Here is a 16,219-nt window from a genome sequence, read left to right as displayed (position 1 = left end):
TATCGTTTCTTACTTTCTTAGTCTGTGCTGACATCCTTCCGATTGACATGACATGTTTGTGATGAGGTGTGAATTATTGTGAATCGCATATTAGAAATGAAATTAAGAAAATCTACAGTATATTAAAGTTTTGTTATGTTATTTTTGTGCTATTCAAATAATCAAATTAGTAACAACAATCACGATAAAACCGTGCCCGTGTAAAATTAAACAAATGTCCTTATCAAAACCGCGGAGCTAAGTCGACTCCAAAAACGGACGAATGGAGTGATATCCTTATAAAATAACGATGCAAACCAATTTGAAAACTAAAGAGATGTTCATAGTAAGAGCTTTAGAGAAGATACTGACTGACAAGGACATAAAAAGGTCCTATCACAGCCAGTTGAAGAAATCTTGCGAAGTCGCATTAGGTAAGTGGCGTAACTATACTCAGAGTGTAATATTAATTTGTAAAGTCGTATTGTAGTGTCTCTTGTCTTAATTAGGTTAAGCATTAAACATATCGATTGATAATACGTTTCAATAAGAGCTAACTGTGAATGTTACTGACCTTGAAATTCTGTTACAAGTTAAATATTGAGTACCTATATTGTGAAATTATCGCCCGTTATGTTTACCCAACAATGGATGCTATATCTAATGGGTGATCATCAAATTTTTCAATAACTGCATACTTTATAGTCAGGTAGCTGAGTTAAGTCTGATTAAATGATTACTAAAAGAAACTGTGGCACAGAAGGACAAACTGAACAATTTAACCATTAGTGCTTTGAAATTGTAGTTTAAAATTTGACTGAAACTTCAATTTCTACAGCAATCCAGTGGAGATGTATGTACTATTTAATATTCCGCCATGAGCATGTTTGCCTATCTTACCTGATAAATTAAAATCTATTTATTAACAATTAACATTTATTATTTAATGTCCCAAAACAGTTGTCCATTTTGGCTTGAAAGGGGTACAATACAATACAATTTAGTGACATTACATAGTACATTACAGATATATACAATACAATGGACAACTTTTAGAACCTTGTCTCAAGGTGAATTAGTTGCATCTTCACCTGTTTGATGTGACAACATTTTAAGTCCAAATTAATAATAAAATTTTACGCATTTTAAATTTCTCTGATGCTTAATAAGGGATTGAGTGTTCAATTATTTTGTATTATTTGTTTTCAGACGAAATCAAAACTGAGCTAAAAAACGGTGGACAATCAGAAACTGCTGATAGTCCAACCTCAGGCACTCTTCCGCTACCCAAAAATGATTCTTCAAACATCATCACAGCAGAGAAATACTTTCTACCATTTGAGCTAGCATGTCAGAGCAAAGCATCTAGAATTGTTGTTACCGCCTTAGACTGTCTACAAAAATTAATAGCCTATGGACATCTCACTGGAAACATTCCTGATTCAACAACCCCTCGAAAACTGTTAATTGACAGAATAGTTGAATCGATTTGCAGTTGCTTCACTGGTCCTCAAACTGATGAAGGGGTTCAACTTCAAATAATTAAAGCTCTTCTTACTGTTATCACAAGTCAACATGTCGAGGTTCATGAAGGTACAGTGCTTCTTGCAGTCCGTACTTGTTACAACATCTATTTAGCAAGTAAAAATCTCATCAATCAGACAACAGCCAGAGCCACCTTGACCCAAATGCTGAACGTAATATTTACGAAAATGGAAAATCAAGCCCTTGAACCTGAAAATATCAGCCCTAGCACTGTATCCGAGATACATAAAATGCCCAATGGTACTGTTGTCTCAGATGAACCTCAAAACAATCAAGCCAGCGAAGAGATTAAGGAACCAGATTCACCGCAGGCTGAACAAATAGATGAAGTATTGGAAGCAAAGATAATTGCTAAGCAAATAGTCGATTCAGTTATTGACAATGCAATAGACATTGCCATAAAGAAAACAGTTGAAGAGCAAAACATTCCAGACAATAATGAAAATCCTTCGGATTCTCAAGACAGCTCTAGTGTTTCTCATGAAATAAATGGTCAAGTAAATTCCGAACCATCAATTACTCGAATACCGTCACAAGAAAGCGTTGACGTAGCATCTGAAAATGACAATTCAGTGACAGCAAAGTTCACTCATGTCCTTCAAAAAGACGCTTTCTTGGTTTTCAGAGCGCTTTGCAAACTATCTATGAAGCCATTGCCAGAAGGTACTCCCGATCCTAAATCCCATGAATTAAGATCTAAAATTTTATCCCTCCATTTACTACTTTCTATATTACAAAATGCCGGTCCAGTATTTAGAAATAACGAGATGTTTATCACCGCTATCAAGCAATATCTATGTGTTGCGTTATCTAAAAATGGAGTTAGTTCTGTACCCGAAGTATTTGAACTATCACTTGCGATATTCCTTGCTCTTTTACAAAACTTCAAGGTCCATTTAAAGAAGCAGGTTGAAGTCTTTTTCAAAGAAATTTTCATGAATATCTTGGAAACTTCGAGTTCGTCTTTTGAACATAAATGGATGGTTATTCAGGCTTTGACAAGGATCTGTGGTGATGCCCAAAGCGTTGTAGATATCTACGTAAATTACGACTGTGATTTATCAGCGGCAAACCTGTTCCAACGACTAGTAAACGATGTTTCGAAAATTGCTCAAGGTCGTCAGGCTCTGGAACTGGGAGCAACCCCAAACCAAGAAAAGTCCATGAGGATAAGAGGACTTGAATGTTTAGTATCCATTCTAAAATGCATGGTGGAATGGAGCAAAGAACTTTATATAAATCCGAACTTACAAACAACATTAGGCGAAAGAACTGTTAAAGAAGAAACAGATCATCATAGTATTAAGTCCCATGGAGGTTCAAGCCTTAGCTTAGTATCAACAGGATCGAGTAATATAGGAAACAGAGAAACTTTAGATTCGCCAGAACAGTTTGAAGTATTGAAACAACAGAAAGAAGTATGGGAGACCGGGATCGATCTTTTCAATAGAAAACCTAAGAAAGGTGTTGCATTTTTACAAGAACAAGGCTTACTGGGCACTTCTACTAAAGAAATTGCCGAGTGGCTCCTTACGGACGAAAGACTAGACAAAACATTTATCGGCGAGTACTTAGGAGAAAATGACGATCATTCCAAAGAAGTTATGTATTCATATGTTGATTCAATGGAATTCACCAACATGGATATTGTAGCCGCATTGAGACATTTCTTAGAAGGGTTCCGATTACCCGGAGAAGCACAGAAGATTGATCGCTTGATGGAGAAGTTCGCGTCACGCTATTGCGAATGTAATCCTACAAATACGCTATTTATGAGTGCAGACACAGTATACGTATTAGCATTTTCCATAATTATGCTAACTACCGATTTGCATTCGCCTCAAGTTAAAAATAAGATGACAAAGGAACAATACATTAAACTGAACAGTGGCATAAGTGATAACAATGATTTACCTCGTGAATATTTATCGCAGATCTATGACGAAATAGCCGGACACGAAATAAAAATGAAAAACACATCGAAGCCTGGGAAACACATGATCGCCAACGAAAAGAAACGTAAATTCATTTGGAACATGGAAATGGAACAGATCTCAACAGCCGCAAAGAATTTAATGGAATCTGTTTCGCACGTTCAAACTCCATTCACCACCGCGAAACACGTCGAGCACGTTCGTCCAATGTTTAAAATGGCTTGGACTCCATTCTTGGCGGCTTTCTCGGTGGGCCTTCAAGATTGCGATGACCCTGAAATCGCTGCATTATGCTTAGATGGCATTAGATGTGCTATTAGGATCGCATGTATATTCCATATGAGCCTAGAAAGAGACGCATACGTACAAGCTCTCGCACGTTTTACGCTGCTCACTGCTAACTCTCCGATCACAGAGATGAAGGCTAAAAACATCGACACAATAAAAACTCTGATAACGGTCGCTCACACCGACGGCAACTATTTGGGCTCGAGCTGGCTCGATGTAGTGAAATGCATTTCACAATTAGAATTAGCTCAGCTCATAGGAACTGGAGTGCGGCCTCAATTCCTATCTGGTTCCGGTATAAAACCACAACCCGATTCTTTGAAATTCAGCTTGATTGCTTTAGACCCGAGTGTCAAAGAACATATCGGTGAAACAAGCTCACAGAGTGTAGTAGTCGCCGTCGACAGAATATTCACCGGTTCCACCAGACTCGATGGTGACGCAATTGTCGATTTCGTGAAAGCATTGTGTCAGGTATCGCTTGATGAACTGAGCCACCCCAATAACCCTCGCATGTTTTCGTTGCAAAAAATAGTTGAAATTTCCTATTACAACATGGGCCGCATCAGACTGCAGTGGTCTCGAATATGGCAAGTTCTCGGTGACCATTTCAATAAAGTCGGTTGCAGTAGTAACGAAGATATCGCATTTTTCGCTGTGGATTCCTTAAGACAATTATCCATGAAATTTATAGAGAAAGGAGAGTTTGCCAATTTCAAGTTTCAGAAAGACTTTCTAAGACCTTTTGAGCACATAATGAAAAAAAATAGCTCACCAACTATAAGAGATATGGTAGTAAGATGTATTGCTCAGATGGTGAACTCGCAAGCGCCTAATATCAAATCAGGCTGGAAGAATATTTTCTCCGTGTTTCACTTAGCAGCAGGCGATCAGGACGAAGCAATTGTTGATCTGGCATTCCAGACAACCGGAAAAATTATATCTGAATTGTATGAAAAACAATTCTCAGCGATGATCGATTCGTTTCAAGATGCTGTAAAATGTTTATCGGAATTTGCCTGTAATGCAAAGTTCCCAGACACATCTATGGAAGCTATAAGGCTCGTGCGATCCTGTGCTACAGCGGTTGGTACATCGCCGCAGCTCTTTGCAGAACACGCGGGACTAGAGGGCGAACCTGGCGCTCCGGAAGAAGATAGAGTGTGGCTAAGGGGTTGGTTTCCTCTTCTATTTTCGTTGTCATGCGTCGTCAGCCGTTGCAAACTCGACGTCCGCACGCGTGGACTCACAGTCCTATTTGAAATTATTAAAACTCACGGCGATTCATTCCGTCCTCATTGGTGGAGAGATCTCTTTAATATACTTTTCAGAATATTTGACAATATGAAATTACCTGAACATCAATTGGAAAAAAACGAATGGATGACTACAACATGCAACCACGCGCTGTACGCAATCGTAGATGTTTTCACGCAGTATTTTGACATTCTTGGTTCTCTGTTGCTTGAACAATTGTACGCCCAGTTACATTGGTGTGTACAGCAAGACAACGAACAACTAGCGCGCTCTGGCACCAATTGCTTGGAAAATCTAGTCATATCCAACGGAAGTAAGTTCAACGAAGATACCTGGAGCAAGACGTGTCAGATAATGTTAGACATATTCAACAGTACTTTACCGACAACCTTGTTGACTTGGAAACCGGATGAAAGTGACGACAATGAAACACCTCACGTTCGTCACGGCATCCTGAAGAAGCCGCAAGTAGGTGACGAGGTAAAGTCTTCCAATCGCGTCTTCAACAGTTTGTTGATCAAATGCGTCGTGCAACTCGAATTAATTCAAACAATAGACAATATCGTTTTCTTTCCCGCCACGTCGAGGAAAGAAGACGCCGAAACGTTGGCTCTGGCCGCGGCCGAGTTGACTGGTAACGCCCCTGGGGCGGAGCAGGAATGCCAGCGGGAGGAGCAAGGCATGTACAGGCTGCTGAGCTCGCCACATCTGTTGCGCCTCGTGGAGTGTCTGATGTGCAGTCACCGATTTGCAAAAACCTTCAACACCAACAACGCGCAACGTAATGTCCTTTGGAAAGCTAATTTTAAAGGTTCCGTTAAACCTAACATGCTGAAACAAGAGACTCAGTCGTTAGCATGCGTTCTGCGAATACTGCTTAAGATGTACGGAGATGAGTCACGCCAAGATCACTGGCCGGCGGTACAGAAGAGCCTTATCACCATATGCTGCGAGGCTCTCGAGTACTTCGCAGGGGTAACGAGCGAAGCGCACAGAGATGCTTGGACTTCAATTCTGTTGTTGATCCTCACCAGAATACTTAAGATGCCGGACGAAAGAGTAAGTCTTTTATTTCATTTAATTTAATAGTCTTCCTTGCTCTTAAAGATTCAAAACCGAAGACAATTTGTTACTTGTCGCTACAATGAAAGGATTACATTCGTATCCATTTTATCAAGATTAGAGCTCTAGTGCACGATAAGCTTAATTAGTATTTTATGTTTGCCAGTCTTTGAACAATCAAAAATAACTGTTAAAAACTACGATAAAACGACCTTAAAAGTAAGTAAATGATAACTTTTATTTATTGAGGAACAAAAGCTGCGCATTCAATATTGTTGACATTAAACTTCGTACTATTATTAGTTTGCATTATTAATTACACACGTTGCCGAGCTATTCAGCTGTACGAACTGCTAACACGAGCGGGCTTATGAAACATAAATGATTTTAAAACATAATCCTAATCATGTTAAGGCTTATTTCTCATTCGCCATTGGCTTAAAAAAATGGAATTATATTACCATCCATCTGGTAGAAGCGATTGAGTCCCGCTAGGTATTATTTTTTACAGTTATGAAAAGTCTGATAGAGTTTATTTTATTAAAGAAACTACTACTCTCTTCACTATTATAGCAGTGTGCACGAGTCTCTTTCCTATACTTAACTTTCAAAATGTTACGACGTAATCATACCCTCACTTTGACGTCACCTGGGGGTGGGGCCTAAACTCATTACCACTGGCAGTTCCGGCCCGTTTGGTGTCAGGTGATTACTGGAGCCCACAAACATCACAATAAAATAGTCGCTGTTCATTTTTAAACACGATATATAAGTTTTGATTGTGTAGTATAACGACCCACCCTTGAAAGCAGAACGCACGACTGCTACCCGTGTCACATGACGCCCTACCGCCGGTAGTTACGCAATTATCGCATTCCTTCATCGTGCAAGGGACACAAATGCGCACAATTACTGCTGGTAGGACCTCTTGTGAGTCCGCACGGGTAGGCACCACCACCTTGCCTATTTCTGCCGTGAAGCAGTAATGCATTTCAGTTTGAAGGGTGGGGCAGCCGTTGTACTGTAAAAACTGAAAACTTAGAACTCATGTCTCAAGGTGGTTGGCGGCATTTACGTTGCAGATATCTATAGGCTCCAGTATTGAACACCAGGTGAACTGTGGGCTCATCTACCCACTTAAGCAATAAAAAAAAGCCTATTAATACGAAGCTTGTCCTGTCTCCAGTTCGCGGCGCACGTGTCCAGCTACTACCCGCTGCTGTGCGAGATCACGTGCTTCGACTTGAAGCCCGAACTGCGCTCGGTTCTCCGCAGAGTATTCATTAGGATCGGACCGGTCTTCAGAATCATCCCCACACAATGAGCGCTACTAATTAACTCGACAAGATGGCCTTATAGTTTAGTGTAATAAAGTATGACTTGATGTTATTATTATTATTATGTAGTTAATTAAAACAATACATTTCGTTATTTCAATAAAATTTAATGTTATATTGACAGCAAAACGTACTTCAGTAGTATTAAAAGTGATCTATTGTAATTATAGGGCGTATTGTAGTAATCTTATTCTTTAATTTACAAAATATATTAACTGTTTGATTTGTCAAAAGTATAAAAAAAATGTATAATAATAAAACAAGTTGTATCTATAATTTATTGTTTGTTCTGTATATTTGAAAGTTTTAAATTTTTACGAGCTGAATTCACTCTGGATTGCTTTGATTTATTTTTACGCTAGACTGATGAGACTGTGATCGCGATATATTCACCGCTTTCTCCATTTATATATTTGTTGAGTGACTTCGGAACTCGTTTCAAACTGATTATTAATTGCATAAATAAATAAATAAAATAACGTAAACAGTTTTTATTTAGACAATCTTGATTCCTTCAAATGACCTCTCCAAAGTGTCCAAGTCCCATATGACGAGCTGGCCGTCGAGACCTGAAGTACTGAACTTGTTAGTGTGCGATTTAGTTCCTTTGTAAATATTGATGCACGAGATAGCGTTCTGGTGTATCGAGTCCAAGAATGTATCGCTGGTCTCGATACGAGCATGACGATCCAAGGACTGGAACTTCTTCATAGCAGACAGTCCCCCAGACTCCTTCCTCTGAGTATTGTCGAGTTTGGCGACATACTTAATATCGTCACCGTCGTGGCAGTACAATAACGGAATGCAGCTGTGGCCTGCTACTATCAGGGAATTGTTGGTGATCCAACTGCATCCCAAGAATGGCAGGTATTCAGTCTTTAGTTTTATGACAGCCCTTCCTTTAGTAGCGTCGGTTACGTTGATTGAGCTGTCGTGGGCGACCCAGGCAACTTTATTTCCGTCCGCAGAGAAGGAAACGCTGTGGACCCAACCGCCACCTGAAGGCGAATTGGGAAACTCTGCTAACAGTTGTCCTAAAGGCAACTTAGAGCCCCACACATTCGGTCCAGGCTGATCTTCGATATCCTTGATATAGGCAGAGAAGACTCGTACTTTGAAGTCAGCAGAGCCAGCGACGAGCAAAATGTTATTGGGATGCCAATCAATAGATGTCACAGTCGAACGAATGGGCTTCTTAATATGCTTAGACACCCACCAATTATTTTCCTTCTCAAAATAGCAAATTGATATCAATCTAGCTCCTGACCCGACAGCAAACTTGTTCTCCATGGGAGACCATTTCACGCAAGTCGCTGCTCGGTTGATACGCAGAAGAACAAGAGTAGTTGCCCATTTCCCATCATCTCCTTGAGTCCAGACGTAAGCATTACGGTCAACAGAACACGTAACAATACGGTTGGTGTTGGGAGCCCAATCAATCCCCATCACTCTAAGGTCGTGTTCCACAAGGTTGTTTGTTTGCTTCCAGTCATTTCCTTCCTTCTTGTATATGTGAACTTCATTATTGTTTGGTGAGAATGCAATTTCTAGAATAAAAATAGAGCGATATATTAGTAGGTATTGGGACAGAAAAGTATCATGACATAATATGCATTGTTGAAGCAAAATCACATCTTATTTCAAAAATGACTTAATAATGTCAAAATCTTCCTGATGGTTTGTGGGATTATTTTGAAGAATGTAGTTTCCGTTAGACATTTGCCTAATTTTAAACACAATGTAAGATTAATCATGTCAATTATTCTAGTCATAGCATAACACAGAAGTTTCTTGGTATCGAGCTATGCAATAATGCTGCTGTGATAATATTACATGCCAGGTACCGAAAAAAAAATTTTAATTTGCGTAATTACTATATCAAAGACTTTTTATTTAATGCTGGGGAATCCGTTTACGATTATGGTCGATGGGGGTACCAGATCGGGTGTATGTCGGACTTCGTCGCCTCCAGAGAGAAAGAAGGAGACATGGAGGGTCAAGGTCCTCCACCTCCCCCAATTAAGCCCCGTAAAACTCTACCACTGGCTACACCAAACCTACGGTACCACAGTGCGCGCCGAATTCCGCCTTCGCCGGTACCCGTCCTGGTGATACCACGGAATTTCATCTCCAGGAATATCCCGAAGGACGTCGTCTCGGGAGACACAGAGTAGGTGGCGCATAGGAGCCACCTTGCACCGCCTCACCACCTAATCGACAGTCGAGTATCAGGCTCTATGGGGACTGAGTGGGAGCTTCTCGGCCGCGCCGCCCACCCCACCTTCTGCTCTGAGGAGCCAAAGTGGGATCCCACTCCCTTTTGCGCTCCTCAGCCTCACGGAACACCATGACCAGGTCACAAAACCTGGCCATGGCCTCCCACGAGCTCTGGTCCTCCAAGATGCAGGCGATGACAGCCTGCAAGACTTCCCCGGCACTGCTGAGATCTCGCCGCGAGTGCTCCCAATGCGGGCATGACCCGAGCGCGTGCTGAGGGTCATCATCCAGATGCCCGCACTGGTGGCAACCTGAATGTGGCTTTCTCCTGCAGACCTTCCACAGGTCTTGGACTTGGACCTAACAAAGACAGCATTCACATTGTGATTTCTATAAACTGGTATTTATCAGCAGTAAGTTGGGAGTTCATTCGGCCAGCCAGGCTATGTAAAAGTTTAGATTGTCAGTTGTTCAAGAAACTCCAGAATCGTGTCCTAGGATCAGAGTTACAACAACATAAAGGTAAATTATATAACATAAAACAGCCAAAAAGAGCAGACAGGTTTAGAGTCTTACTGACTTATTATTGGTACTGGTGATGTTTGCCAAATAATAACTAAACAGTGAACAGTCTTAGCAACATAAATTCCACCGGTCACTCTCAGACATGAGGTAGAAAAATTTTCATTGCAATAATAACTATTCTGGGATTAGAAAATTAATGAACTTGAAAGTTCACCAAGTCTCAATATCAAACATAGTTATGTGAATTTGATCAATTTGCTCACTGAATAGGAATAGTTCACTGGAATTAATAATTGACGTCTAATTCCAGTCTGCAAACAGTATTATTAAACAGATTTATTTGTGGCAAAAACATGCAGAATCATGATATGTTAGATACATATCATGATTAGATACATATCATGATTCTGCATGTTTTTCACATAACTATTAAAGAATTTAATTGGGATATCTAAATCGGATTTATATTTTTGGCTGTCCTGTAACAGTTTTGAAGTAGGTGAAGTGGCTAGTTGTACTAGGCCTTCAGACTCTTACAGTTTAATATTCTAAGTACATATGAAGCAGGGCACAGAAGATACAACAATGGCAAGGTTGTTATGACTTGTATTCGTCAGATCAATTTTACAGAACACACTGAATGAAAATAATCACACTAAGCACTTCAATACAAAAATTGACAATGATACTGACAAGTACAAAAGGTCAGGTAATATGACTTAGGCATCATACAATGTGGAGCTGCATTTAGTCTTGTATGAGAACTTGCCTCCCTACATAGGTATTTAAACATGTTGTACATTCAACATGCAACAGTTATTTCACTTTGACACAATTTCACTTTCAACAACAACAACAATCTGTTTAAAACAAATATTGAAACTACTTTAAGCTTGGTCCATACATATAGTGCACTCATAGCTGAAGTAAACGGAAAATGTATTTTTTTTTCTTCTATTTTGCACCATGTGAATTGCAAGAACAGCTGAATAATGTAAATTAGTAATAAATTACTATTTTTTGTTTATAATATTGCTTTTGCTATTCTTTTTCAAGGCATGTTCTTCACTCATTATATAGTTTTGTTCTGTGAGCTCTGGGCTCCCAGTATTAATACTCTATTCTACCATCTATCTGGAGATAGTGTTATGACACCTATCTCCTTTAGCTGCCTTTACTAATCTCCCTTAACTCATCCATAAAAGCTGGCAGTAATACGCCCTGTATTGTGTCATTGTCGTGGCGTGCAACCACTTTGACAGGACCTACAAAGACTAGACATAGACACAGATTAGAAAATAATTCGAAAAGAAATGGAACAAGGGCATACGTGACCAGCGGCATGCAGTAAATTTTTTGACGTCCTTAAAGAAAGAGACAAAAAGACGAAAAAGAACGAATTGACCGTTCTCATATAAGACGACAATAGAACAAACGACCGTTCAACTGATCCTTCGACCGTTCAAGTAGTCCTTTGACCGTTCAGTCATTGTGCATCTAGATCTATTAAGATACACAAGTTGGTGATATCTAGATGCACGGATAGGGTATTATCTCAAAAGCAGTCATACTGGTTTGAGGGGTGAGATCACAGGCCTTAACACATACATTGGAGAATTTTCTGGATCCTAAATAAAAGGAGACACTTCTGCTTTTTACTTTAAATATTAAGAAGACATGATTTTATGTCATTAATAGTTGTTGAATTTGTATTAGTGACGTTAGGTACTCACGACTTCTATCCTTGTTCCATGCATGACATGTTATCGGCGCGCATGAGTCACCAAAAGTTAACGTTTGTGCCATTTTCTATTTCACTTTAAATTCCTGTAAATTGGTATATATTTTACTATTAACTATATAATAATATAAAAGTATAACACTGTCCAATTCATCCGCCTTAGTTATTATTAAAGTTCACAGTTTAATAAACGTAGGTTAACGCACTGTTTAATATTCAAACTTAATTATTATTTACCTGAGTTCTTGTGAAATTGTAATAGTTGGGGCGATACGACTAGAAATTCGCGGACTCTGGTCAGTCAACGCGAATTTCTATGAGTAAAATTAGTTTAATTAAAACTCAGGAATATTATTCCTCAAAATTAGAAGACCTTTTTTTGGTACAGTTTTGCCATAGACCTTTTTTTTTTGTACAATTTTTCCTTATTAACTCCATGAATTTTTCCTTATTAGGAAAGGCAAGGGGATCTAAGCCCATACAGGCTTGTCTGTTCTATAGATTTAGTTTTAAACCATACACAGTAGTAGTCGTTTTACTTTTCCAATTGGAAAGGCAAAAGTATCATACCATAGAGCCTAATCTTTTATATATATTTTTATATGAAAAATGATATTATGAAATGACAACTCACCAGTGGCGTACCTAAGGGGGGGCGGTGGGTGCGGTCCGCACCGGGCGGCACTTACCCTGGGGCGACATTTTAGCATTTACTTTTAGTTGTATAAAGCAATTTATTCATTTCATATTTATTTTCTTTCTTGAATAATAAATTATTATTATGATTATTATAAGTTTAATATTTGATTTATATAAATTATGATTAACTATATGATTTCGAATATTATTCATCGGTGTATATAAATGCATATTAGTGTAAATTTTGAATTCAAGAACAAGGTAATAATTTGATTTTATTGTATTCATTAAAATTCTTTGAATTCGTAAAAGTATCTTTTCGATTTTGTTCGGCAATTTTTCCTAACTAAATTTTTTTAATATCAGTTTATAAATGTCATTTCTTTTGAAAAGTTTATATGATTATTTTGAAGTAATATATCAAATATCAATATTTTTTTATTCATCGATTTTTCTTTTGAAAAGCAGGGCCGGCGGAAGGCGGTCTCCTAGGTCTGCAAGCATTAGGGCGCCGGCATAAGAACTATCTTTTTCAAACAACAAAATCTAAACGAGACAAAACAAAAAAACTGACGAAGTTACAATTTCAGAACTCGCAAATAGATAAATATTCTCAGTCCGTTTTGAAGAATTGTATTTGGATTGATAAATTGCACCGCTCATATGCCCGTGTAAACTACCAGTTGACATGGACTTGGCATTATACACGATTTTTCTAGTATGAAAGCTAGAAGAGTAGATATTATATAAATATGTTTACGAGTGCATACAAATAAGTCTAAAAAATTTACTCTGTGTATTAATTAATATTGATTAAATAACTTAATAATTTATTTATGTGTATTAATTTATAAAAACCACTATTTGATTGACTTATAATAGAAAGAGCGGCAGACTGGAGATCGCCCCGAGCGGCAAAAGTTCTAGGTACGCCACTGCAACTCACTATCACCATCGGCCTAGTTACTCCTCTTCGTCGATGACACGGCTATCATGCTAGTCCAATAGTCCTTCATCGTGAAGAAATTTTGGACCAGAGCGTAAACCTCAGGCCATGGTTCCGAAAGTAGCCAATAGGCTTAAGCTCTAAGAAAAGCTCCTTTTTGCATTGGACCAGCTGGACTTAGAACTTTCCTCCATACCTATACTCCGCGCGCGAGCTCCGAGGATTCGGGGGCTGAGGAAGCGGGCGGGCGTGCACCGCGCCCGACCGTCGCTTCATACCCCGCTCTCTCCCAGTACTAGTGCTGACCTTAACGTGAGAGTACGCTTACCGACTCGTTGTTTTTAATTTTGTGTGCAGTGTTAATTACGTGTGATTTCTAATATAAATAGTCTTACACTTATAAGTCTTTTTGTTTGCACAAATAGCTATTTAATTTGATGAAAAAGGAATGGCGACCTCTAGCATAATAAACATGTCTTAGCATTAGAGGAATATTACTGGCAAAAGGATGGCTTAATGGAGGACGTTGTCGAATCATTTATTATTGAAGTATGTGAGGAGAGTGACATCAAGAGGAGAGTACATCAAATTCTTTAACTACTGATTAATCTGATTGCGAGAGCAATTAATAAGATTTCACGTTCATTTTGTTCAATAAAAATCAGTTCAATAAATGAAATTCATACGCGATCAATTGTTTTTTTTTTTCAAGTACCTAATACCCTCATAAAACTATTTTATAATTTACACTCGCACGGGGGCTTGATGTGTTAGTATCGATAGCGCAATATCGAATAATTACAACACTAGCTCATTACGTCAACATTCCTTAAAAATCCTCGGAGCTCGCGCGCGGACAGTAATATTTCGCGCTCTGACATACTATTCTTCAAAGGAGGTTTGAGGAAAGTCCCCACCGGTAGGCCGTGGCTTAGCTATGCCTCTGGCATCACTTATGCTTATATTATTAAGAACTTAAACGCTGGTATTGTAAGCTGCCAAAAAGCTATAAAAAAAGGATGAAAATAAATTTTATTTAAACTGTTTCAACTCAACAATGGCATCACGAACCGAACGATATTTCTCTTTAAGCTAGGAGTGGGTAATATCGGTTTTGCCGCGTATCGAATCGTATCTATATATCGAGGATCAATATCGGATATTGAATCTATATATTTTCTGAATCTATATATTGATGGATGCTAGTAGATTTTCTCGATTCATGATATTTGAGATTTGAAACGATACGCTGATATAATATCGTAGTAGATATAGATTTAAGTCAACGTTATACGGTTGGTTTTCTGATATCAATTTATAATATGATTTTAAAGTAATAAAAAGAACATGAAAATAAAAATATCAAAAAAACTTTCCTCCATGCTTTTATCAGGCTTAGGACTGGCTACATTATTTTCAGTTTTTAGTATTTTGTATCTTAATTTAAAATTACAAAATATACCAAAAGAGTGTAGATTTCAAAAGTTTAATACAAACACAAGAAATAAACTCAATTATTTGGATTCAACTAAAAATAGAAAAATGTGTACTTTAAAAATCAAACACAAAAAACTTTTATGTATTTATAAACACTTGTCCAAAAATTGTAGTTCAAGGTCAAAGCGCGTGAAATTAAATTCAACGATGCAAATAGGCTATACTGCATTCAAGTTAGGGTTGAAAATTGAAACTTCTTTCCTAAATTGTATCCTGCTGATACGCTAAGAATAATCTACAGACATATGGACTTAAATATAAGGTTTACAATTGTATGGATAATGCCTGTTTCTGTTTCATTCATCACATGATATCCCTATCGTGCGCTCACTCACTCTGGCCGATTCGATACGAACCAAACGAATATTGCCGATATTCACGAATCGGTACGATATGCCGATGCGCATCACATCGAGTAATATCGTGTATCGGCTGATATCGTTATATAGATTTCGATTCACGAATCGGTACGATATGCCGATGCGCATCACATCGAGCAATATCGTGTATCGGCCGATATCGATATATAGATTTCGTGCGGGGCGATATCGGATTCAACGATATTGCTGCGATATATAGATATTGAATCTAGATACGATTTATATCGCCCACTCCTACTTTAAGCAAGAAGCTGATGGGGAAACTGAAAAAACGTTAATAATAAAATCGTAAATGTGTCGAGGTAATAGATTTCTTTCATACCATATGCAAAAACCCATAGATAATAGGTACCTACTTTTATACCGGTCACTCACATTCGCAAGAATACGCAAACCCACAAGTGTATGATGACATTTGCAAATGATTATGCAAATTTTTCGCTGCATTCGTGATTTTCCAAGCTGTGTCGGTTTTTTAACGGACATCAAAGCGCGCGAACCGCGATCCTTCGCGTATTCTCCCACACATTCGTGTTACCAGTTGCGCCTACGATTGCGAAGGTAACGGACGTTTCGCCATTTTCATAGTTCGTGACGTCTACTGTTTAGCGTACCTTCATCATCGATTGGAACAACACCAAGGTGATGGAGTTCATTGAACTCCTGCAAAATGAATCGACCATATGGGACCCTCAAAAGAAATCCCATAAAAACAGAATGGCGGTTAATGACGCCTGGGAAAGAATTAAAAACTCTTTTTCTCTTCAATGTTCTATTGACGAATTAAGAAAGAAGAGAAATTCGTGAGACATTCGTAAACAAGTGTAGGAGGAAGCGCAAACGGGTTCGCAAATTGAATACCGAACACATTT

The 16,219-nt window shown here is 38.5% G+C and overlaps 2 protein-coding genes across 3 annotated transcripts; one reads left to right on the top strand and one right to left on the bottom strand.

Moving 5' to 3' along the window:
* The first annotated feature begins 3 nt into the window (after positions 1–3).
* On the top strand, positions 4–7,881 carry LOC101739687 (brefeldin A-inhibited guanine nucleotide-exchange protein 1). Its single transcript, XM_038014200.2, has 3 exons — positions 4–413; positions 1,189–6,062; positions 7,252–7,881. The coding sequence occupies exons 1-3, from the start codon at positions 290–292 to the stop codon at positions 7,387–7,389; spliced, it is 5,136 nt and encodes a 1,711-aa protein (XP_037870128.2). The 5' UTR covers positions 4–289; the 3' UTR covers positions 7,390–7,881.
* Sop2 (suppressor of profilin 2) lies at positions 7,489–12,307 on the bottom strand. Of its 2 annotated transcripts, none has more exons than XM_062670829.1 (3): positions 12,092–12,307; positions 11,878–12,000; positions 7,489–8,949 (listed from the first exon to the last, which is right to left on the bottom strand). In XM_062670829.1, the coding sequence occupies exons 2-3, from the start codon at positions 11,948–11,950 to the stop codon at positions 7,898–7,900; spliced, it is 1,125 nt and encodes a 374-aa protein (XP_062526813.1). In that variant the 5' UTR covers positions 11,951–12,000; positions 12,092–12,307; the 3' UTR covers positions 7,489–7,897.
* Positions 12,308–16,219: the final 3,912 nt, after the last annotated feature.

Source organism: Bombyx mori, chromosome 11 (assembly GCF_030269925.1).
Source record: "Bombyx mori chromosome 11, ASM3026992v2".
NCBI classification, from domain to species: Eukaryota; Metazoa; Arthropoda; class Insecta; order Lepidoptera; family Bombycidae; genus Bombyx; species Bombyx mori.
The sequence above is the reverse complement of the archived record's forward strand: the minus strand, read 5'-3'. Positions and strand labels throughout refer to the sequence as shown.